General features: G+C 47.9%; 1 protein-coding gene across 12 annotated transcripts in view; it reads right to left on the bottom strand.

Moving 5' to 3' along the window:
- The window catches only part of PRRC2B (proline rich coiled-coil 2B), a 47,483-nt gene extending 22,630 nt beyond the window's left edge, over positions 1-24,853 (bottom strand). For 7 of the 12 annotated variants that reach the window (XM_087752773.1, XM_087752779.1, XM_087752778.1 and 4 more), the window contains exons 1-13: positions 24,686-24,851; positions 10,523-10,690; positions 9,358-9,535; positions 9,038-9,140; positions 7,956-8,028; positions 4,979-5,122; positions 4,067-4,308; positions 3,539-3,660; positions 2,933-3,075; positions 2,223-2,313; positions 1,607-1,799; positions 905-1,220; positions 58-248 (exon numbers count right to left, since the gene is read on the bottom strand). In XM_087752773.1, coding sequence (XP_087608899.1) covers positions 58-248; positions 905-1,220; positions 1,607-1,799; positions 2,223-2,313; positions 2,933-3,075; positions 3,539-3,660; positions 4,067-4,308; positions 4,979-5,122; positions 7,956-8,028; positions 9,038-9,140; positions 9,358-9,535; positions 10,523-10,637 — 1,911 coding nt within the window. In that variant the 5' untranslated portion in view covers positions 10,638-10,690; positions 24,686-24,851. Of the gene's footprint in view, positions 1-57; positions 249-904; positions 1,221-1,606; positions 1,800-2,222; positions 2,314-2,932; positions 3,076-3,538; positions 3,661-4,066; positions 4,309-4,978; positions 5,123-7,955; positions 8,029-9,037; positions 9,141-9,357; positions 9,536-10,522; positions 10,691-24,637 lie in introns of all 12 variants that reach the window. The other 5 variants (XR_015703665.1, XR_015703666.1, XM_087752774.1 and 2 more) reach the window with 4 other exon arrangements.
- Between the last annotated feature and the right edge of the window lie 225 nt (positions 24,854-25,078).

The following is a 25,078-nucleotide window of genomic DNA, read 5'->3' as shown; positions in this document are numbered from 1 at the left end:
ACACAATGGTTTGGTGGGGGTCCAAAGGAAGAGGGGTGGGAGTGTCACACCTATTACCTGCTGCTGTTGCTGCTGCTGCCTCTGGAATCGTGGGGGAAGAGACTTCTGGTATTTGTTGAATTCCTGTGCTGGGGAGGGAGCTTCTCTGAGCTCCTCCTCACTGCTGCTTTGGGCTGCTGCTGCTGGGGCAGGAGTCTCCTCTTCCAGATAGCCAACAGAGACGTCCTGTGTGTGAAACTCAGGGGTTGCTGCAGAGAAGAAAATAAGCCTTGAAGAGCCCTGCTTGTGACAGGGCTTGTGAGTGCACCACCACATCACAACATACACAGGTGTGGGCACGTCCTGACTGTGTTACACGGCTGAATTTTATTAGAATCATATATAGCACATCACACAATCTCCCTGATTTGCCTTGACAGCTCTAGAGGGCTTTGTCCATCTTGTTTTAGTGATAAATTACGAGATCCTCCTCTGCCATCAGCCTTCTGCTTAAGCACTGGAGGAAAAAGGCCATTTCCCCTGTTACTCCTTAAACCTGCCAGCACTTACTGATAACTGATTTTCTGATCTGTGGCCCATGAGCACTTTCTTAATATCATCATCCAATCATGAGAAGATCAAGAGGCCTATTCCAACAAGGCCTCTCCTAGCACAGCTGACTGAGCACAGACAAAGGCAACCAAAAGAAGGCTGCACTTGTTTTAATAGGATTTTTTTTTTTTAAATGAACCTTCATCACCAATCCAAAATACTCCGCAGAATACACGAAGCAGCTGATCTCCAGTGCAACTGAAGTACCTGGGAGGGAGCATTCGGAGGGAACTCCCCCCACACTTCAGGTAAGAGATTGGCACAATAGCAAAAAAGCACTTTTTACATGATGAGGCAAGCAATGTTTCTTTACCTCTACGGAAAGCATGACCATTCTCTTGCACAGCATTTTTCTCTGTGCTTGGGGGTCGCAGGTCTTCGTTCTCTGTGTGTTTCTGGGTCTCCCCATTCTTCTGAGCCAGTTTGCATTTCTGATCCAGTTGCTTCAGCTTTGCAGCGCACGCTGCCAGACGCTCCTCCCTGGCTCGCCGCTCCTCCTCCTCCCGTCGCCTCCTGGCTCTCTCGACAGCCTCCGAGATCTCAGAGTGCACAAACTTCTGTCTCAGTGGCACCTTTTCTTCTTTATCCTCGAGGGACTGCTGTCTGAGAATATTTCCCAGTGTGGGCTTCTGCCAAAGGAAAAACATTCCTCAATAAGCATGGCCCAAACATCTCCTGTATCTTGAGCTTTGCATTCCACACTGAGAAAATCCCCTCCTGACTCCCTCCCCTCTATCCTCATGCAAATCCCCCTCCCTTTTGGTGGGGAGTTATTGCTATCTGGTTCAACATCTCCATTTTCTCACTGCCTGACAACCCCACTGCTCTGGACCAGCTTCAATTTCTCTTCTCTAGTGGGAGTGCTATGCAGATAGATTTCTCTCCAGCTGGATATAAACAAAGAATTGAGAAATTCATCAGCATCCCGTTTTCAATAAAATGTCAAACTAGCCTCCTAAGGACAGCGATGCATCGCATCCAGCAGCACAAGCCCACTCACATGAGTTCAACCTACCTGGTATTCAGATGCAGAGCTCCAGCCATTCAGCTTCCTCGGAGGCTGCTGTGAATCCTGCACTTTCCGGACTGGCCGGGACAAGCCAACTGAGTCGCCCCAATTCTTTCCTTCCTCCAAGGTGTGCTTGACATCTGCACTGTCTGCAGAGCTCAGGGACAACTGTCGCTGCCTTCTGGGATCCCAGCTGTTCCTGTCATATCAACAGCTTTGCTGTTATATTTGCTCCTTGCCTCAAAAAGTGCTTGCAGTCTTATCAAGTGGCAAAGGCAACTAACTGTAACAAAAAGTAAAGATCCAAAAAACAAAAAAAACCCACCAGAACAAGCAATGCACTTTTCCTCCTAAGGTGCATAAGGATTAACACCACTATTGTGCAGCAGGATAACAGTGAGACACAGAAAGGGGAGGAGGAAAAAAGCCTGGCATCCTGGCACTCAGCTTCAAGAGCCACGCACATCCTTGAGGCCCACTCAAATGGTGGCCAGTGGAGCCATCAAAGTCACAGTATGGATCGGGGGACCAAGCCTCAACATTTAGAGCAAGTTTTAAAGAGATCCCGGTACTGTTTACTTTTATTGAAACAACTGTAGGTGCCAATACAGCCACTTCTTACCACTTCTGTCGTCCATCTTTAAGAGTTTCTTCCTCTTCCTCATCTTCACTAAACTTCAGTTTCTCAGAGTAATCCACTTCATCATGAATGCCTACAAAGGCAGGATGGGAGAAGGGATACATGAGAGGAAAAAAACAGGTCCTTTGTCCTGATAAAGCTTATGCCTTCTCTGGCACTAAACTAGAGAACACACAGGCTTGGCATAAATTACTTGGAAAACGAAATGTCCACCACAGGTACTGGAAACAATGTAAGTAGTGTGGACCCACATTGCTGCAAAGCTGGGCTCCCAGAAGAGGAGCAGCAAACAGTCTGGGAATGGAGGCTGCAAATGAGGAGACAGCCACCAAGCTAGACTGTGTGTAATTGGAAACTGAACACTGTGACTGAAAAGGCAGGACTAACTCTTCTTCCCAGCAGCCATACTGCTATCCTCCTACTGTTTGGTGTTTTCAGCTTTTAGGAGTCTTCAGATCCGGTTCCCTGAGCACAGTGTGATGGAAGGATCAGAAGGATCCATTGTGTCATCATTTACACCAACAGCAATTTCACAACCACACAGACCATTCTTTGCTTCCCCTCCCCTTCCTTCTGTGGAAGTGAAACAGAGCCACCAGAATATCCTGGCTATTTCACACTTCAGGGAGGAGTAACTACTTTGCCTCACCTCCTAAGCTGTTGCCTGAAGCTAGAGAACGGAAGCACTTTACCTGCCCACCCGTCATCCGCATCAGTGTCTAGTTCATCCAGCCCCTTGAGGTTCTCTGCATTGATAATGGTGGGCCGAGGTGCTCTCTCTACTTGCTGCCGAACTGGACGTGTTGGGCGAGACAGGCTGAGCCTGTTCTCTTTTCTACAGGGAAATGCAAAGAAATGGTTAGAAACAGCAAATAGTAAAGAAAAGAATGTAGAGCTGAGTTTGTAACAGTGAATCAGTCCTTTTCTACCATGCACTTACATACAAGGGCTCCAAATTTCTCTCCCTGTCCAACAAAGTTTCTTTCCCTTCTCTACCAGGTACCTACTTCCTAGGGCTTACAGATCAGAGCTGCAACCCTTCCAGTCCAGGATCACACACAGCTACTTCTCACCCCCACCTGCTCTTCAGACACACAGCACTTGCAGTCCTGCAACATTTCAGATGCTGCTGTAGCTGGAGCAAAGCACTGCTTCTTTGGGTAAAAATCAGGTTTCCTCTGTGGCTGCCTGCAGCTTCACCCACACAACTGGATCCTCGGCCCAAATTCTTGCATAGGTTAAGGTTCATGTCACACGCTGAACCTGCCTCGCAAGCGGGACAGCCATGGCAGCCTTACCCATCCTGGTCGTTCATCTGGTATTGTCTGAAAGGTACCCGGGGCTCAAGCCGGAGCTGAGGAAGGGGGAAAGACCCTCGGTCCAGCGATGCAGGGGTCTCAGATGGCTGTTGTGGACACATCTGGAACACAGCAAAGCAGAATAGTCTGGTTTTATTCCTTGCCACAGGAAGACTTACACAGATTAGGCTACAACACGAGCACAGTAGCTGCATTTGCACAAAGGGAAAACAAACATTGCACATCTGGCTGCCTAACAGGCCACGTGCTAATGGTTACCCTCTCCTGCTCCAGAGGGAAAGCAGCAACTTTTCCTTGGGCTGAGCAAGGCTGTGCTACACCATTCTAGCACGAAAGGGTAACTGCACAACAGGGGCAACTAAAAATAGATCAAGAGAAGGATCCCTAAGCAAGCCCTGGGAACCAACTGAGAGTCCAGAAAACAGGCATATCAGCTAACTTCTTCAACACACATGCACATTATAAGCGGCAAGGATGTTAGGCAGCTGTGGGGAAAGGGCAACTTACAAAAGCAGGTAGCATGTCATGGTATGTAGGTGGTTGGTAGACATTTCCCATGAACTGCGAAGCCCCTTTGCGGACAGGCTGAGCTGGGCGGAGAGACGGCTCCTTCGGATCGCTGGCACTCACTGAGGAGGGGGCTCCGTCTCCGGTACTAGAGGTCTTGCTGCCCAGCTCAGCAGGGGAGGCGGTCAGAGATGTAGCAGAGGTTATGTTCCTCCCACCGCCCTCCCTCCAACTGGTGACATCTGGAAAGGAGGTAATAATTATGTTAAATTAATTTCTAAATGCAGGCAGCCACTCTGCCAAAAAGTCTCGAAACTCAAACACTCTGGTCAAGCCCTAATTACACTGAGCATGTAGAAAAACATCAGGGACCAAGGAAAATTTCCAAAGGCGTTTATTTTCCTAAGAGACTAGCAGCATCAGCCATTACTAAGTAATTGCTGCACCAGTGGTGTTCTTATTTGTCAATAAGCCTAAATTCAAACCGACTTTGCTCCCCATCTCCACTGTCCTTATCCTGCAGAATTAAGGCCAATTAGATCATGCACAAACACTCAAAGAGAAGCCACATTACACCACCCACTCATTTCGCTCCTGACTCTCCCTTAGCCCAGGGGGAAGGGGGCTGCTTTGCAACATCACACAGCAATTTTTATGAAACAACTTAGTAGACGACAGTCCGACAGTCCATACTTGACTGTCTGGACCACAGAACTCAGGCAGTGAACATCAGCACTACGTGCGAATCGGCGGTCATCTGCTAAGCAGCTTGACAAGTGAACTCATAAAAAGACAGAAGGAAACGTAGGGACGGAATATCTGATATACTGTGAACTGGCATTCCCCTGCCCAAAACACAGCCTATGGGGTTAAGAGCTGGGATAAGGCAGAAAGATGCAATCATTCACTTACTCTGGGGGCGGAGGCTTGGTCCTGGCCCATACGACGGATCTAAGGCGCCCTTTTCTTTGCCAGCCTTGTCCTGCTCGCCAGCTGCTTTCAGCGTCGGAAATTCCTCGGGAGAGAAGGATAACAGTCGGCTTGAGGCCCTTGAACCTGTCAGACAAATAAGTGTGGGACTCAGAAAAGATCTTTCCACTCTTTCAATTCCCTTACAAGATCAGCCTGGAAAGGCGTTTCCTGAGAATCTAGGCCTCCAGCATATTTAAACCCAAATTACTATCGTACCAGCACCTCAGCTCACATCCAAAACACTCTAAGACACCGTCACCAACACGACAACGCATGTCCTCATCCAGTACTCCCACACTCTTAACTTGGGATCTTCATTTAAATTCTCATGTTCAACGAAGTCAGAGTGAACTTTCTCAGCTTCCAATTATTTTTGTACAGTACAAAATTCAGACTGAGGCAGAGAGCTAAATTCTGCAAGATCGCTTATAGGTGACACCCTGTTATCAAGTATTTGACATTTTTAAGCAGACTCTTTCTGCTCAGATCTCTCTCTGCTGGGGAAGTCTATTGTTCAGATTTCTGGCAATATACTCAGTGAAAGACCACAGATAAGGACCAAGTGCTGTATGCTATACCCCGCTCTCCTCCCTGCTGCAGCATTTTTAAGATGCAGATCACTGACCGGATCAGGCCAGGTTCATTTCCTGTCATTGGCAAAACGTCTTGCTGAGTCACCAGCCACCCTAGAGTGACAGCTTTCTGTCCATCCTAAAGATCTGCCAGTGACTGGAAAAAAACCCACAGCAATTCTCCTAAACCTGTTGGCAAGATAACACTGATCAAAAGGCAATTGTCAGCATTATTGCACTACTAATCATTAAAACAATTGCTTTTTTGAGAACTGTTTCTTGGTGTTACTTGGCTAACGCTCTTTTTAAAAAGGGCATTTCAGAACTACCATGTTAGAAGTATCAGCAATGAGTACTGAAGACCTGACAAGAGAGTCTCATCTATCTTTATCCTTCCTTGCCCTAAAGTCAAGAAGGATTGGCTTCTTTAAGTCATTTTCACTTTCTGGAACTTGCAGACTGCACAAGACCTTCCAACTGAAGATTTCCAGGGAAGACATTGCAACTGCTGCACGCAACACCTTCAAATATTTTGGACAGATGAGAATACACATGGACATTTCTCAAATACACCACAAAATATCTGAGATATGCCGACAGTTCTGATTTCTACCGCATTATTCTACTGAACTGGAATGGCAACGAGAATATTAACAACACGTAAGCGTCTTTCAGGGGAGACTTCCACCCACCAGGTAAGGCTGCACAATGTAATGACTGTTAATGTGCAGGTATTAACAATTTGCACTCTAACCCTAAGCAGCAGCACACTGATAAAAGTTTGGTGCATCTTTTTTTTTTTTTTTTTTCCTCCAAATGCCCCTTATACAGAAGACACAGGCATGGAGCAGTTCATAATTAATTTACTAGACCACATTTCTTCAGGATACGCCCTCCAAAAAAAATTTTATAGCAGTAATACCTAAAAGAGAGCAAAAAGCAAAAGACCTTCCTCTTCGTCAATAATATTAGGAACTGCTGTATTAGCTTAGAAGGAAAAGCAATTGTTCAATGCCACTGGAGAAGAGGTGCGAGGATGGGATGCGCTAAGAAGTCCTTTCAGCCAGATTTCTGGTGCTTCTGTGATTCAATTACCTTCTAATTAAGCTGCTCTTAGTCACATATGCAACTCTTTTCTTGGGTTGAGAACTCTATATTGATAAGTGTGACCTAGAATGAGTTTTCAAAAAATCTTTAAGAACATTGTTAGATGATCAGATTTCAAAATGACTGTACAGGAGGTCCACACAGCAACTGTCTGAAAAAAGTACCAATTAACCAAACAAGACACAGTCTTTGCACTAGCCACCAACCTCAGGCACGCACAAGTCTCTGCTTTGGCATTTAGCTTTGAGAAACACCCTCTCATTAAGGGACTCATTTAATTTAGCATAAGCTTGTCCCCTCCATTTCTGCAATCCGCAGCTGTCTCAATTCTTTCAAATCTCTCTGCAATTTCACTCAACAACTGAATGGTTCCAGGTCTGTTCACATTAAAACAGTGGAACCAAGCTGTTACTCTCACTACAGTTTTAATGGTAGTACTCAGTGCAGCTGGAAGCAGTGTGGAAATGGATGCATCTGAAGACAACTAAACTCCCAATTTATGTTAACACTGCTTCAGGATCCCCAGTCAAGCAGAAGCCATTAGCAGCACAGTTACTCAGGGAGACTTAATAGAAAGGCCTCAGCCAAGGCGTAAGGAAGTGCATCCTGCAACAGCTTCAATGCCACTTCCAGCCACTGACACGGTAACACCCTTGGACCACAGATGCTGTGTACAGCCTCCCTGAGTATTATCATTACAGCCTCACTTCTGACCACCTCATTAGGTGAAGCTCCCCGTGCTACTAGCCATGGAGATGCCTGCATTTCCAGTCTCCCATGTCCTCTCTTCTCCTTTCTTCTTTTCTTCTAAACCAATCCCTCCCCTCTTCCACTCTGTTTTCTGGACCTTTATTACATGCTCTTCTGGGCTGATGAAAGATGCTTATGAGGGGGCAAATATTTCCCTTCTCCTTCAAAACCTTCACCTCCCAGAACTCCCTGCTGCTTCCCGAGTGCATGAGTCATTCTGGTTCAAGGTGGCGATGAGACACATTCTGTTCAAGCTATGCCTTGCACTGGCAGACCTGAACAGATGCAGTTGCATCATTCCAGCCAACACACTACAGAGATTGAAAACAAGACTCATATGTCCTCACTGCACTGTAACTGAGACAGCTGTGTCCCATTCTGCACCAGTCTAGACAGGGGGGGCAGGAAGAAACGGAGTCCATCCCATCTCATGCCTGCCTGAGAGAAGTAGGCACATACCCAGCTCCATTTCCATTTATCATACTCACCACCTTCTTGTCCTGCTGGCTTTCCATTCAGCTGTGCCCATGACTTTGGTCCACCTGGCACTGAATTTGTACTCTGAAAACAAAACAAAACACAAAAAACCCCCAACGCCCACAGATCAGTGAAGTCTCATGACTGTTTCTCATTTCCTGGCTGGCACCTGTTATAGTTCAGACCTCCAGATCACCCAGATGTCACTGGATACCACATGTCTCCCCAGCTTCTTGTTGGGGCTAAAGTTAGCTGTTCCCCACTCCAGTGTGCTACGATGCTACAGCAAAAATCCTCTTCTCTGCCCTGCCTCTCATCTCTCCTCCACTCATCTTCACCAACTATTTCCTCAAACCATTCCTCTTGCTTTCCTTCTCTAATCAAGTTTTCCCTTTGTTCTGTTGCATTTTCCCAAATGGTCCCTCAATCTTCTAGATTTGTTCCGTGCTACACCTCAGCTTGAAGGCTACCCTACTTTCTCATACATTAAACCACTCTTCTCCTCTTCAAAACATAACTCCTGTCCCGATTTCCCTGAACCTCAAGGGCTGGGAAATTTTTTTAAACTAAAAGTGTGAAATCTGCAGCACAGAGGGGCCAGGTCCCTGTACTCTCTGGGGAAGCTTTCTTACTTGCCAGTAGCTTTTTCAGGTCCTGACACTGGCTACTTCTCCCACATGACCAGATCTCTTCTTATCAAGTCTCATCAGGCTGGGAGCAAAAGCTGGATCTGTTGTCACCAAGCGACACTTGAATTAGACCCAAAGTAAAATAGTTTAGAAGTGCTAACCAGCCATCCCACATTCCAGCCATTCTTTCTAGATTGAAGTTAGATTTTCTGCACACACTTGAATGGTACAGAGGTAACGTGCACAGAATTATACTCTAACTGCAGCACAGCATTCCTGGGGCACAGTAACTTGGGAGTCAAGACAATCATTTTGACAAGAATTGATTATACAGGAGCTGTTCGGTAACTTGCAGTCTGCTGATTCTTACTTGTGCAAGGCAATGCAGACAACTAAAGAAAACCCTCAAGCTGTCTGGGGACAGGGGAAGCAGGGTGGCAGTCACAGAGACCGCCTGCACCCACCTCCTGACTGATTGACTGTGTCGGCTTCTGTAAATTGGAGACAGATTTCTGCAAACCCTGCTGCGGCAGCGACTCCTGCAGCTGTGCAGCCGTCGCACTGGAACTGAAAAGAGACAGCAGAGGTGAGATCAAAGGGGAAGGCAGGCAAGATGACAAACAACTCCGGCAATATAGGAGTAGCTAAATGATCAAGCTAATATTGGCTCTACACTGGCATGGACAACCGAGACCTGATCATGGTAAGGTCCAACACACAGCACAGCAGCGCACAACTGCTGCCGCTTGCCTGACAAAACTTCGCAAAGAGTAGTTCTACCTACCTCTTTTGGTCTGGCTGATCCTGCTTGTTTGCCCATCCTGTACCGTCCTTGGGTACTATAATGATGTTGGGGTCGTTTCCTTTGTTCTCAGACTTCAAGCTAGGCAAGTTTGCAGGAGGAGGCATGCGCCGGGCAGCAGCAACTTTCCCAAGACTCTGTAAGCCATGTCTAGGAATAACTAGCGAGAAAGGAACAATGGCAGGTCATATAGGGCTATATCCTGCTAGATAAGTAACCTTAATTAGCATACTGTGGCTGGGTGCAGTCCCAACAGAACCCTACGACAAGCAGCACCGCTGCTGCTATGTCAACAAACAGGTCATTTCCCACAGGACCACGGTGAAGCAGCCATCTGTCATAGCAGCTGGCTAACAGGCAGCCTCCTACAACAGCCGGGAGGGAGAGAGAAATAATTCTCCCTAACAGAAAACGCCCACAGAGTCTTTAGCTACCTGTGCAGATACTCCCCTTTCATTTCACCAAGGAGGAGCGGCATCACCCTTTCACAGCGTGGGGAAATGGCCATCCAAGTCCACCTCTTAGCAGACAGACTGGTAACGTAACCCAGGAGTCCTGAGGTGTAGATTTTCCAGCTCTCCCCACCAGATCACATTTATTAAGATGGTATTTTATTTTCTTTGGTTTTCTACTCCCACACCAAATCCAGAGCCAGTCCAGGCAATGCTTCCATTTTTCTGATCCCACCATCTACTTTTGGTCACATCTCCACCACAAAACTAACTCAGTTTCTTGCCCACAGGCTTCAGTCCTTGACTCTCACCTCACACAAGGTCTGACCAACTTAAGGCACTTCAGTCAGTTTAACTGCCCTGTCTTGGTATAGCCTAAGGCCCTGGTAAGGCTTTCCCTCAAGTCTGCAACCTGACTGCTTTGCAGCAGGGACACAGGCTAAACAAAAGGGCCAACAGTCCCCCAGCTGTTTTGCTGTAATTCTTCCCTGTCTCTAGAATAACAGCAACACAAAGAACCGCACATATTTTCCTTAAAGACCTAATGAAACACAGGCTTAGACACCAGCACAAACAGCTCTGCAACCCAGCTGCTTCCCACTGGACATCTTACCCACAGGGCCAACAACCTGAATTAGCTCTGCAACAACACTCTGGGAAGACACCAAAAGGAGCTTTCTGAAGGCATTTCTTACCTGTAGTTCTGATAGCTTCTATTGACTTTCCTTTATACTTATCAAACAGGCTGAGAGTCGAGTACTTGCTTTTCCCATCCTTTCCCTTGGTTATTTGCCCCAAACGATCGGACATTGCGATGAAATGTCATCTAGTAAGGAAATTTCTCTGCGCCGCTCCCGATCTGCCTTTTAATGAAAGAGAACCAGGGAAACGCCGTCAAACGGATTATTTAGCCACAGACGAGTAAAAAGTAAAACACGCACAACTGCTAGAACTGGAGATATTCAGCGAGCAGACACACTAAGTTACGAGGTTTTAACCCTCTCCTCTCTTTAGTCGCAAGAAGCTTGTGGGATTTAAGATTCACAAACTGAATGAAAAGAACGGCAGGAACACACTGCTCACAGCATCCTTTTTTTTTTTCTGACACTCCAGTGCTGAAAGAAGTGAGCTTCTTTAAGTATGAGAATACAAAAGAGGGTGGTCAACATAGTCCTTGCTTTAAAAGAATAAGTCTAACAACAAGCAGCTATGCGCAAGGATTCCTAAACATAAATGACAGAAAAGCACTACCTTATACCACACTGGAATTTATCATTGGGTTTCCCACTGAAGCACTGGTAGCCAGGTTTCTAATGTTTAGGATTATGGTTCTACACTGGCCACAGTTAATGACTCGTACCAGCAATTAACGCTTTGAAAGCATCACCTGAAGGCAACAGTTATTTCTTCAAATTCCCTTTTCCCATCTGCTGCCCATGAGAGAGTTAAGGAGTCCAAAAAAACTGCTCAAATGAAACAAGTTCAGATTCTTGAACCTGAAGTTCAGCAGTTCTAGTATGAATCCTGAAAATGCTTTATAAAAAAAGATTACATTTTCTCTGTTGCTGGCACCTTCAACACCATTTTTAGCTATAAATATACTTTTCACAATGGATGTGGTTTGTTAATTTTTCGCTCTGATCTTTGCTGGCACAACATGCTGTGATTAACACCCTTCATGCAGGCAGTCTCTTTGCTTTCACTTTTTGGCTCTTGGAGCCTAGGACAAAGCTGAAACATGAGGAACGCAAACACTGTAGGTCAACTTTTATGTCAGAAAAGAAACTTTGCTTACTTTCAATGGACCTTTCTTTCATTTTTTCAAGCATAATTCTCTGTTTTAAGTTTTCTCAAATCTAGGAGCTTAATCTAACCTTTTCACACGTAATTTAGATTTGCAGATTTCTTGTTGTAAAGCCTCCACTTCAAGCCTAAAACTGCTGGCAGTTTAATTATACCATCTGCTAGGTCCCATGTTAGGGTTGCAACTCTGTGTTGGAGTAAGACGCTATATATATTGGACCTTCCCACCCTTCACCCTTTCTGAAATTCATCCAGCTGAAAGCATGTTTCGAATGCAGTCAGAAATCACTCTTTCTGAAAGAAACTGTATTTGCCCAGACGCTACAACCTCCACCAGCAATGCCTCATCAAACGTGATTTCCAGGTAAGAGGATTAGTCCATCAGGCACTATATACAAAATAAAGCGCAGACCACAAACATGTTGGATACAGCCGGTTTTGAGAATGTACTGCGATCTGCAACTAGCCAAGTACAGCCCATGTAAAGGCTGCTGCCAGGGGGCAAGTTTCTGACCAATAAACCTGGCACCACGCAGCATTTGTTCTTGCATTGCAGGATTTAAATCGGGCCTGGCAGGAGCAAGCAGCTGTGCGCTGGGCAGCAAGCAGCACAGTTGGGGATAGTGGAAGAAAACTATTTTCTGTCACTCAGTAACAGCATCCACAGGATGCTCTGGAAAAACACCGGGCTCCACAAGAAGCCCCACACAGCCATCTCGGCTGGACCGCCTCGCAGCACGAAGGCTTGCGGAGGCAAGAGGGCTGGCCGGCGTTCTTGAGGCACCTTTTCCTGCAGAGCAGCAAACAGATCTTTGGCTGCAGTCTGGTTCAGTCTTTGCTCAGATGGTCACCGTGTGCCAGAGAAAACAATAGCTCCTCCCTCACTTGCCCATTTGCACTGTATTTTATCAGTAGGACAGACATAAAAGAGAAAGGGAGAAAAAACACTGATTAGCACAGACTTGGCAGGAAAGTGGAAGCTGGACTGAGAACAATGACCTGTTTGAACTGGCGGAGCAGTGGGGAGCCCCGGAGCAGAGCGAATAGCAGAGGGTGCTGCACACCAGCCCTCAGCTGCGCTGGCGAGAGCACAGCCACCTGCTTTTACAGGTACATCCAGCCCGGCGCGGGGTCTACCCGGACCACGTCAACCCTGTACCAACCTCACACAACCCCAAGCAATAAAATCCACTTTGAGGTTTAGAAAACTCAAACTAGGCAAAATCAGTAGGCATTAGGGGGAAAAAAAAAAAAAAACAACAAAAAACAAACAACCAACAAACAACTACCACATCAGGTTCAGGAGTTAGCTGGTTAACAGAAAATCCCCAAGTTCCTGAAAGTCAGCATGCAAACAGCACGCAGGGTAACGCTGCCAAAGAGAAACCCTGACAACCAGTTATGTAACTGGGTCTCAGCTGCCTCTTGATTACATCTTATATCATTAAAAGGATGCGGGAGGAATAAACAACCACTTCAGAGCAGATGAGCTGGGGACATGTCGGGATAAAGCCCCTTGTCACATTTTCTGGGACAGCCACAACTGCTGTCTGGACAAGTGAAATTTACTTGGAATTCCTTCAACGCTTTGAAGCTGAAAACGTGGAACAGCTTTGTTTGTGCGTTACACACGCGCTCCAAAGGGGAAAACAGGTCCATGGAGAGGTGAGACACTTTCCATCGGGTCGCCGTGCAAAGAGGCTGCAGAGGCGCTGAGTCCCCTCGGAGCCATCCCGTGGGCACAGGACCTCGGTGCCTGTCCCTCCCGACAGGAGCCAGCTGCAGATCCGAGCTAGCCCATGGGTGTGCTGGCCAGGGGGATCGCTTGGCACCCAGGCCCACCCACAGCACTTCAGAAAGGCCAGAGAGCCTCCCAAGGCTGTCACGATACTGGACTATTTTCCCACCACACAGTCAAGCAGGGAATCCAGGCAGGGATCATCAAGGCCTTCCAGTCTTGCAGAGCGAAGCCATTTCTAATAAAAATGGAAGTTCATTAAGAATTGAACTGCCAGCCTGCATGCTTATTATTAGGAGAGCTAGAACCAGAAGGCACATGTCGATGCTGACAACTGAAAACTGACAGTCTCGGCAAAGCCTCTGACCTGTGCTCAGGGTCCCCGTGCCCGATAGCTGACCCTGAAGAAAGCATTATCCTCTGTTGTGGAGAAATTATTAAAAAAAAAAAAAAAATCGACAGCGTTTCTGCAAGGTTTCTCTCTGCGTTTATAGAGGTCTTTGGGGGAAGGTTTGCTACCAGTTTTAGCATGGAGCTTAGCTCTTCCCATTCTCAGGACTAGCAAGGTCTCCTGCAATATGCAGGGACAGCACTGGAGTGCAAAATCTGAGCATCTCTGAGGAATCAGAAAACACTGCAGTGTGACCAGTTACCTTAGAGACCCCAGGGTACAAATAACTGCACCAGAATCGCCTCCTGGGCGGAGAGCTCCACCACCCAGGAGTCTTCATATCCACGTCATGTTGCCCTGGATTTCACATGTGGGTATAGACCCCCTCTAGCTGCCTTTTAAAGGGGTACGTTCTAATCCAAAGAGCAACAGTGACATTTTAAGCACCAGAGGATTGTCTTGGAGATACAGCGGGGACCTACTGAGCACGGGGAGCCTGTCCTGCAAAAAGATCCATGTGAAAACGTTGAGTTAGTGGCACTGGTAACAACTGGAAACCCCCGAGCTGAAAACACAGCCAAAGGGAGAGACTCCTGACAAACAGGATTGTCTGCAAAGCTCTTTGTACATCTATGTATGAAGGAGGCTGGGCTGCTGGTGTTTTATTCACAAGACTTCAATGGAGCTTGAATACCTGGAAGTTAGCCAGCCTTAATTGAGCAGGGCAAACAGATTTATGAAAGGTAACACACACACTAGAAGGAATCTCTTCAGCTGCTCGCACACCACTGAGCTCTACACTGAGCACAATCACTCGGGCAAAGGACCTGAGACCACTGCAGACCTTCACTCCTTGCTCACTTCACAGCAGCAGTCACAAACACAAAACAAAGCAACAGGATGGAGATTAACAGTGAAAAGGCTTTTCTCCAGAAGTAGGAAGATTTTTGACCTGAAATTTTATACAAATTGTTCAGAAACTCACAGGTTGCAAAAGCTGAACTGTTCTTTCAGAAAAGAGAAGTGTTTGGAGTTGATGTTAAGCTGAAATCTATTGGGGTTTCTAACGTTACTGGTAATATGAAACCTTTTAAAAAACATAGTATAGTTTTACAGAAGGTTAGTGATGTTCGCTCTTCTTTAAATACACACGGTCAACTTTGCTGGTACTTCTCATAGCTAAACATTTAACTGCCAACAGGGAGATACCACTACTTCTCCTGGAACACGTCCCACCAAGAATCGCCTATTCGTGAAACGGTCACCACCAGCCTCAGTGATGAAAGACACCACTGGCTGCCCTTGGAAGAGCTTTGGTGAAAGAGGGCGACCAGCTGCCCTAGGGGCTTGGTGCCAGACGCACTTACATCCCGTAGAAGGCCCATTTGGGCCAGGCAGGGATCATCAGCCCAGCGGGGAAGGGAGCAGACAAGCGTTCAGTTCCTAGGAGAGACTGCTTAGTAAGGAGGGGAGCAACAGGAGAGTATCAGCATGGCAGTACAAAGTCAATAGGATCAATGCAGAAGAGCTGTGCAGCAGGCAGAGGCTGCAGCACGAGTCTAGGCCACAAGAAGCCGCTTGCTGTCATTCTGTTGCACTGTTTCCAAAGGGAGCTGCTAAGATTTGTTGGTACACCTGAAAAAGGGCCTGCTGAGACCCTGAATGTGGCACCGAGTTCTGCCAGACAGGGAGAAGCAAGTCAGCAGTCTGCAGTGCAGAGAAAATATAGACACCCTGTAGCAAAGACAGTTCCTGATTCACAAAAGGGGACCCTCCTTGCTTAGCTGAACAGGTATATTTGGCAATACCAGTTTTTTAATTCTGCACAATTCCAGCTTCTCTCTGCATCTCCCATGAACCTTGTCTCCTTGTAAAAACAGGGTATGGGAGAGAAGGATCACGTCTCCCATGATTTATTGCAGAGGTATGCTGCTAGCTGAGTAATACTGTTGGAGGCTGTCTGCCAGAAGACTTGCCCGCTGGCCAGCCCCATCATCAGGCCTCTCTAAGCCAAGCCACCCTGGATTTGAGACGTGCAGCAGGACCATGAGGAGGAGAGGCAAAGTCTTCTGGACAGCATATCTATCACGAACTCTGTGGTGTGGAGCTGTACAGGCAGAGATAAAACATGGGGGGGCAGAAAGGGCATGGCCTGTAAGATGACCTGACCTCATCTTCTCAGCTCTGTCTTCACCAAGCTCACCTGCTGCCCCCTCTTATTTATAAGTGTACCAACAGGTTGGGAATCACAACTACTGTTACTGACCCACTGCACAGTTCTAGAGAAGACAGATCTCCATAATCTCAGGTTTGGCCTGTGAAATACAGAAGCCTCACCTCTCTCCTAAACAGCTTTCCCAGTTCCGGGAAGGCAGGCAGCAGAGAAAGGCAGCCAGAAAGGGTGGATTTGTAACTTACTGTAAAACAGATAAAGCAGACTGGAGTCTGGAGAAAAGCTCAATTGTATTTACACAAAAACATTAACGAGTTCTGTGGTCCTTTCTGTAAGGGCTGGACAGACAACACCACACCCGGAAAAGGAGCCCTGACCTCCAGTAATTGAGGATGCAGACAAAGATAAGAAATACTTCATCCTGAGGATGCAAGACTATGGCATGGAGCAAAAAAAAAAATCCAGCCAGAAAGCTGGTCCACAGCCCGCAGAAAGTACTTAGGAGATCCTGTGCTCATGAAACTCCCCCTCCTTTTCAAGCAGCAGAAAACCCAAGGTGTGCAGTAAATTCTTTTCTTGAAAGGAGTGTCTGCCTACAGCAGCCCTCCAGAGAAACAGAGCCCCTCTGCCCCATCTGCCCCATCATGCTGTAAAGAAAGAGCTGACCCCTTTGTGCCAGCTTGCCAGGAAGGACTAACTGTATCTCTGACCCAAGAGGAAGCGCTGCAGGGCTTTCACACCCCTCAGAATCAGGAATTGATTACTGCAGGGAGGCAGCAAGGTATCTTATGAAGCACCAACTACCAACATCACACTTGTTGCCCTCTCATCCAGACCATAAAGGTGTTAAATGAGACAAGACCCAGCACAAACTGACTCTGATGCCCCTATCTATAAACCTTGCCAGGCTCAGAAACCATGACTTGCTGTAGGCACTTCTGCAGCAAGACACAACAGAAATAAAGGAGCGTATTTCTTTGCTGTTTCACATCTCGGAAGCAAAACCCACAGAGGACAGAGCAGCTCAGTTCAGCAAGAACCACCTGTGGCTTCAACAAATCCAGACCCCAACCGCTCCAGTACAAGAGGACAGGGAAGTGACCCAGTGATCTCCACGAGCTGCCTGCACAAAGGAGGGCTCATATTCAAATGCAGATCTTTACCCTTAAGAGCTGTACTTAACGCTCTAGCTCCTCCACACTACCTACATCCTCCAAAGTGATTCTGCTTTCCACTTTGCCCTGCTCAGGTCCCTCCAAGAGCTGAATGTCCGGAGAGAATACACAGATACAAAACCTGTTCCCTCAACGCCAAAGCAAGGAGGCTGATCACGAGCAAGCAATTTAAATCCAAATACAAAAGAAATCCCTGGCATAATGCTCTGTTGGCAAAACCTGTTCAGAAAGCTCCTGGCAACGTTCAGCTGAACTGTAAGGTAAACTGGGCATTTAGGTATCTGAGCAACAACAACAGACTGCGAATCTCCTGAGGTAGGGATCTCCTGATGGGCAACAGGGCTGGTGCTATCAGTCCTATTTTACAGTCTGGGTGACCGAGGCAGAGAAACAGCTTGCTCAGGTAACACTGTAGGCAGTACTAGAGGTCTCAGAGCTCAGGTTTCTGCCCCAGCCACCCAAACCTGCACCGCCAAGACCCTCAAAGAAAATGCAGCTCTTGATCACAATGGACAAAGTTGTAAGGAAGAGTCAAACAAGGAGGGAATGCATCGCAGCAGCATCTGCCACGTCTAGAACAATCTCTTCCAGTGGAAGAGACTGTCCACTGAAATAGAAAGTAGACCAATCCTGCCCACTGCTTCAGAGGAGCTCAGGAGGGCAGGAGGCACCCACACAGCATGAACTGTTCTCAGGCCATCGCATCAGGTCTTAGGCCTGACAGCTCAAGACAAAGACGCTTCCATCACTAACAACTGAACTGAACACCACTGCATTTTAAGGTTGTGAAATTCCCTTAGTCCTGACACTTGTGCCACACAGACTTTTAAAAACCATCACAGTGACGATACCCATATAACCGAGTTGAGATACAGGAAGAGTGGCATGAGTGGAACACCTGTGCTGCCAGCTCCAGAACCCAAATGTAAGCCTCCGAGTCGTTAGACGTAGCTCACCTTGGAGAGCCCTACACAGCCAGGGCAAGGACAACTGGAAGGACCGCCATCGACTGCTGCCAGGGAACAGATGCATTCTGAGGTGTGACCACAGAAGTTCTTCCAGTGAACTCTCAAACATTTCACAAATCCTTTACCCAGTCCAAAGCTCAGCAACTTACTCCATCCTTCAGCAGCAAACATAGGTTTTATAGCAAACAAGCAGAGAGGAAATCAGAGATGTCACAGCTCCAAGAGATGAAATCAGAGCAAAACTGGCAGTCTTTAGGGCTAACAGTTCTTTTTTCAGGAACGGATACAGCCCTTTCCACACAAATGCCATTCACTGTTGAGTAAGCAGCCCTGTGTTCTCTGCAGCCTCAAGAAGAATCACACTGGAATGGGGAGGTGGGTGTTTACCTTGTGCCAACGAGCCTCACTACCAGACCTGGGCTTTGGTAACACCTCTGCGCACTCAGGCTCTCTGCTGACTTCAGGGCCTCAGCTCCCATTCAGGTTATGCACAAAAGGTTATCTTTATGAAGAGAGAGACTAGAGATAAAACCCAATGACATTAATCAGCAGGCAGTAAATGCCAATCCCACACTGTCCACCCCTGCTGAGCAGACCCCTCAAGCCCTGTTCCTCCCCAAGGCGCTGATGGGAGCTCCTCCGGCAGGCACCTTTACAGCCAGGCAGGCCAGCACCAACACACACGCTGCAGGGTACAAAGCTGCCCTGGCAAGAGCTGAATAGATCTTTCTCTATCAAATTTCTCTGATTTCCCCCAGCCATCAAGACTGATGCAGCCAGTTCAAACCATTAATAAGATTACAAGCAGTTCAGACAAGCCTGCAGTTCATAAACACTGCAGATGCTGAAGCTTCCAAGGAAGTATTCCTCCAGGTTCCCCAATTTTAACACCACTAGAGCAAAGCAGCATTGCACAGCAACCTTTCTTAGAGGAAGCCTATTCACAGGAGCCATTGGCACTACAAATGAATGCCAAGGATGCTAACAGGATTCTGATGGGAAAAGGACACAGGTACAAAGTGGTAAGAACGCAATGTTGCATGCAGTGTGGTTCAAGTATTCTGAAGAAAAAAGCTTTACGTATCTTTAGATAGCTTTAGCTTTTCTGAAGAGCTAAGCAACTCGGACTATGCACGAGACAGCTGGACTACACCGACCCGGACAGGAAGCAAAAACATTTCAGAGATGCTTTAGTTTACATAGATATTTGCAGTGCATAACTGACAAGGTGTGTAAGCATCATCACTTCTATTTTCCAGAGAGGAAAATGATACTGCAGAACTCTGCAGCTATACTGAGTGGCAGAGCAAGAAACAGACCCTTCACCTCCCAATTTCTGGGGCTGGAAACCACCCTCTGAATCACAGTGCCTTCCTAATGCTGCGGGGCCAGGAGCAGCATGAAGCCCTGCTCCAGAAGAGTTCTGGAGGAGCAGGTCTGCATGCCAGGACGGGGAACGTTGCGAACATCTCCTAAATGAACCACCCCACACACCGCTTTCACTGCAACAGGATCACGGGCATCACTAAAGGCAACATTTTGCTCAGACGCAGAACACTTAACACCGTAATAACACTCAGATCTCGTGAATCCGCTCCTAAATGACGGTTCGTGAAGTTTCAATTGCTAGGTGGGAGCTTGATTCTTCGGTTATTTCAAAAAAAGATAAAACCATACTTCATACTATTCCAGCCATGAAGAAGCATGTCTTGAGCATGTCCCTACTCCCCTGCCTGCTTCACAGCCCACTCCAAACTCTGAACAAGAGCACTCAAGGCTTTTGTACGGGCTCCCAGCCCACATACAGGTAGGAACAGCTGAAGAACCTACCCCACAGCAGAACTCTTAGGGAAAAAAAAATAAAATCACTATATTCCCACACAAGAAGTGCCTGTGGGAGGCAAAGTCCCAGTCCAAGCTCTTCAAACATGTCTCTATTCACTCCTTGCAGCACCATCACTACAATTCCTGTCCAAAATGTCTCAACGGCTACCCAGGAAGGATTCCTCCACCAACCCTCTTCCAACAGCGTGCAAACCCCACAAATATTATATAGTTTACTCCTCTTAAGTGCTACTCACCTGAAATTCAAAGGCTATTGAGGATGCTCCCAAGAGCTAATTGAAGCCCTGTGGACATTGAAGTACTGCAGTCCAACACAGTAGCAGTCCTCTTGGCCAGACCCTAGGGTGCTGTTAGCAAGTCCTCCCTTTCTTCCTGGTATTTCTCCTGTATTTCTTCGCACTTAAGCCTGGCTCACCTTCACCTCCTCTTTTGCTTCTGCATGTTTCAAATCTGGTCAGTACCTCTTTCCTTTCACTCAAGGTATGATTGTTTTCACCAGTCCTCCACAAATTAATAGCTGTAGTGTCTTACAAAGATGTAACAGTGAGCTCTCTTGGCCCTTCCAGGTTACCAGCACCTTCCCAAAAATGTAAGTGCTCAGAACCAAAATACAGACACTGTATTTTGGCTGTAAGTACAATGGCCCCCTGCAGAACTGCACGCACACCTTTTAACTCCTCAAAACCACCTTCTGTCCTCCCAGACCCCCCAGCACTGCAAGTCAAGCAGCTTCACAACGAACCAACGCCACAGGGTAAATACAGAGCAACCCAGGGCTACTACAGCAGCCTCCAGTCCACTTCAATTATGGTCCCAATGATCCCAGACCAAAAAAAGAGATCAGGATTTACAGCTATACCCATCCGAACAGCTTTGCTCTGAAACAAACGGCCCATAAGCTCGAACTTCTCAGTTCCTTCTGTGCAGGAAGCACTTGTGCACACAGAGGACATCCTGAATACCAGCACAAGTTACTAACTAAAAATGAGCCCGAGCTACTTTTCAGTGAGGCTTAACATTATAACACAATCTCCTGCTTTAGCCCCATTTTTCCCTTCTATGGGGAACAACAACTCTTTAATCAAACGAGATGGGTTTTGCCCATATCTGCAAAACCCCCTTCAGAAGGTGCTTTCCAGGAGCACGCTCTCAGGACCTCCCTAACAAAGTAACTTAATTTCAGCAGTTAGAAAAAGATGTTCTGCAAAGGAGACGGCTGCACCTCCCCAGCCTTTACCTGTTCACTGTGCTCTCACCTCGTTGTCTAATACCTGACAGACTCACAGTTGTATTTCTTCTGTTCCAAATGACAAACTAGTGATAAGGAGCTGTGAAATTATCGACCTATTAGGAGAATGAGTCAGTGCCACATGAAAAACAAAACCCACTTACAAGGCATGATTAGCTGAAGAGCAAGGCACTCACTGCCAAGTTGCAGAATAAATGAGGAATCTAGTAAAGAGGAGCAGGGATGACCAGAGGTCCAGCCCTTGAATAAACCCTCTCCCTCCCCTAAAGTTACCATCCTGTATTCAGTAAGTTTCTCCTGTTCATATTGCTTCTATTCTTACAAGAAGAAAATACACAATTACAAGTGGAAATGCCACTATAGCAAAATCTCTTTGTACAAAGTATCACCATAAAAGAAAAAATAAAATGGCTTACTATTATTTTCAATGCAGCAGCACTTAAGAAAGTTAGCTCGGCTCGCCCTTAAATACTTTCAATTACTCAGGTAAGTACAACGAAGGCCTTGAGCAACCAACACTTTTGAATCTTAAATAGGCAGGTAATTCTGTAATGGATAATCTAACAGGCTCTGTACGGTACAGCTCAGGCAAACTGGAAGCCCTACCAGACATGCCAAAACCACGGTCCTGATTTTTCCCAGTTACACCTCAGACGCGATACACTACAGGACGAGGAGGACACGGTACAGGAATCGGGTGTTGTGCAAAAGCATCAGTGCCACACACGAGGATTGAGGATCGTTTGTCTTTATACCATCGCTCAGATACCACGGCACGCCGCGTCAGGCACAAGGCAAATACGGACTCTAATGCCACCCCTACTTTTAGAAGGAGGCTGTTCGAGTAAATTAACCTTTGAAGTTAGGTTTTACCCAAAGCTTTAATAAAAGGCTTTATTAAAATGTCACTATAAAGTTAAATCATTTTAATAAAAATTCTTTAGGAACATGACTCATATTTATTAAAATATTTTTAAACCCAGCATCTCCTCCTTTCCAGCGTTTGTATGGACTATTTACTCACTTTTCCAGCTTCAGCCAGTTGGCTGAGCTTCACGTTTAAGCTCCCATGCACACACAGAAAAAGAAAAAAAAGCCCACAGTTCATCAAAAAATGCACTGTAAGACCAAATTAAAAATACTCCAAATTTAGAAAAAGCAAAGCACCAAGGCACTATATAATGACAACTTTGGACACCTATATAAAGCTTGTGTTTTTACTATTTTCTTTTTGAAGGAAAGGTATCTGCTCAAGTCATGTAGAAATATATTTTCTGATCAGCAAAGACTGCTGAAAGCATCCTAAAATGTGTGACATCTAGTCTACTCAAGCTGTGCAGAAAAGCAGACCAGACCAACAAATAAAAAAAGCATCTACTTACATTCAATGTACATATCAAATTAAGCACAAAATCAAAATACAGCTAACAGCAGACGTACTCATACTCGTTTGAAGAAACATGTAATTTAAAACAAACAAACAAAAAATAAAAACACCCCCAGCAACCTCAAACAGTATTTGTGATTTGTCAGAGTATGATTTTTAATCTGAACTTCTTAACTGTAAAAAGAAATGTACCAGCCCATTTCAGAGGTGATATAGGGGAGGTCTTGTTTATCATACCCCAAAAATAGACTCCGCCAACGAGGAAGACCCTCGGGCCACAGTCCTGAAAGAAGCAGCATCGCCCATGATGAACCCATGAAGATCTCAGGGACCCCAGATGCGCTCCTGATAAAACCCAGGCCCATTTACAATACTTCATTTGAAGTGAAAAATGCAGGTAGATATTTCAACTTTACAGTCAGAAATCATCCCCAAACCATCACTTTCCTTCCTCTCTTTAAATTCCACTTTCAGAATATGGTCTCAACCTCCCTCCTCCTCCTCCCTACCTCTCCCAGGTGACTTTATTCCCCAGTCCCTGGCCCAGAGCACCAGCTTTTAGGACGCTGGGATTTAACTACCCCAGCGCAAAGTGAACGTGCAAAAGGCATGGAAAAGGCAGATCCAAAAGCTACATCCTTGCCACTTTATAGCTGAGAAATCTACTCATCAGGAACTGATTCTCCAAACTTGGGCTCTCCAAGGCAGGGACCAGCTATTTATGCATCACAAAAAGGCCCACTCCAGTGGAGGCCCCACGTGCATCTGCAAGACAAGGCTTAACACAAACAAAATTTCCACTATAAACCTCGATTCAGTCCTGGAAGAGGCGGGATGCCTTCCCCCTAAGCAGACTACAGCAGATGATGTAGGCACTGCAATGTGCTTATACTTAATACCCGCTCCTAGAAAGAAACAAAATTACTAAAGTCCTAAACATTTATATTTATTGTATGTTATCACCCCAAACACCAGTAACATCAATATACAAATATCTCATGAGCTGATACTCGAAGGAGTACCTCGCCCTTTGCAGGTTCAGAAGACAAAACCAAAACATAACAACTTTCCTAACAAAACCCACAACTCCCAGCTCATTCAAACCCCACCGGCCAGCTTTGACTTTGGGGACCAGGGGGGTTGCTCGTAACCACTTTCACGAAAAAACCCTCCTAGTTCACAACCAACGCTACTAAACAAACCACCCCCCCCGGTGAAGATGCACAGCACATGTGTCCCAGGACCCGCATTAGGGTTTCCCCAGCTTGCAGCACATCTGCTCCCACACAGAGATGAAAAAACTCCTTCGTAAACCAAAACCCCCACCTTTTCAAACCTACCCAGCACAAACTCCATCCTCGGCCCCCAGGCTCGGCAGCTGCCCCGCACACCCCCCGCCCCGAAGCCGCATTTCAGCCTTCGGCCTCAGCCACCCTTTTGTAGGCTCCCGCACAATAACAAACCGACCGAGCCTTCTGGATGCCACCCCCCTCCTTGTTTTGCTGAGACACACACACACACACGGCGCGACAAAAATATCTTTGTGTCACACTCCAGACGATGAAGAAAAACAACCTGCCTTTGCGGCGGGGAGCCCCCCCACCCCGCTTCCCCTCGCCCCCAGCCCCTGCTGCACCCCGCCGGGCAGCGGGGTCGGCCGGGGAGGGGGGCTCCAGCCCCGCCGCACGCAGCGGGCCTCCCCAGGCCCGGGGGCAGGAGCCCGGCCAACGGGGCCCAAGCCCAGGCGGCGCCCACCGGGCCCTCACCGGGGATGGGGCCGGGGCCGGCCCGGGCAGGCCCCGCGGTGCCCCTGGCGCCTCCATCCCCGCGGGGGGGCCGCACAATAAACACAGGCGGCTGCAGCAGCCCGGGGTGGGGGGGCCGCCCCACGGCCGCCCCCGCCGCCAGGCCCCCGGCCCGGGGGACCCGCCAGGGCTGCGCCACCGCCTCCTCCCCCGGGCCGGGCCGAGCCGGGCGGCCGCGGGGTGCCGCAGCCGCTGGCTCCGGCTCCATTTTAGGGCTGCCTCGTCCCACCTTCCCTCTCCCTCCCCTTCCTCCTCCTCCCCCCCGGCCCCACTCACCGCCCCAAATATCCGCGGCCGCCGCCGCCGCCGGCCCCCGATACCCACCTGTGGTGGTGGCGGGGAGCCGGGAGTTCCTGGGAAGCCGGGTGCGGAGGGACGATGGGCGCGGGGCGCGACGGATGGCGGCGGATTGCGCGGCGGCGGCGGCGGGATGCGGGGCGATACGGGTTCTCGCTGCCGCTCCCTCCTCCTCCTCCTCCTCCTCCTCCTCCCCCGGCCCGGCCTGTCAATCCCGCGCGGGAGGGCGCCGCGCCGCCGCCCTCCGCACAGCGCCGCCTGCAGGGCCCCGCCGGCGCCGCAGGGGCGGCCCAAGATGGAGGGGGGAGAAGGGAAGGCGGTGCTGAGGGGAGAGGGCCGGCGGGAGGGGGAGAGCCGCGGCCATGGCGGCTGCCTCCGGCCGCAGCCCCTCTCTCCGCCCCACACACACCCCGGCGGGCT

This window comes from Nipponia nippon, unplaced genomic scaffold (assembly GCF_047370975.1).
Source record: "Nipponia nippon isolate SJK-2023a ecotype South Korea unplaced genomic scaffold, ASM4737097v1 scaffold_16, whole genome shotgun sequence".
In the NCBI taxonomy this organism is placed as follows: Eukaryota; Metazoa; Chordata; class Aves; order Pelecaniformes; family Threskiornithidae; genus Nipponia; species Nipponia nippon.
Note: the sequence above shows the minus strand (reverse complement) of the source record. Positions and strands in the feature narration are given on the sequence as shown.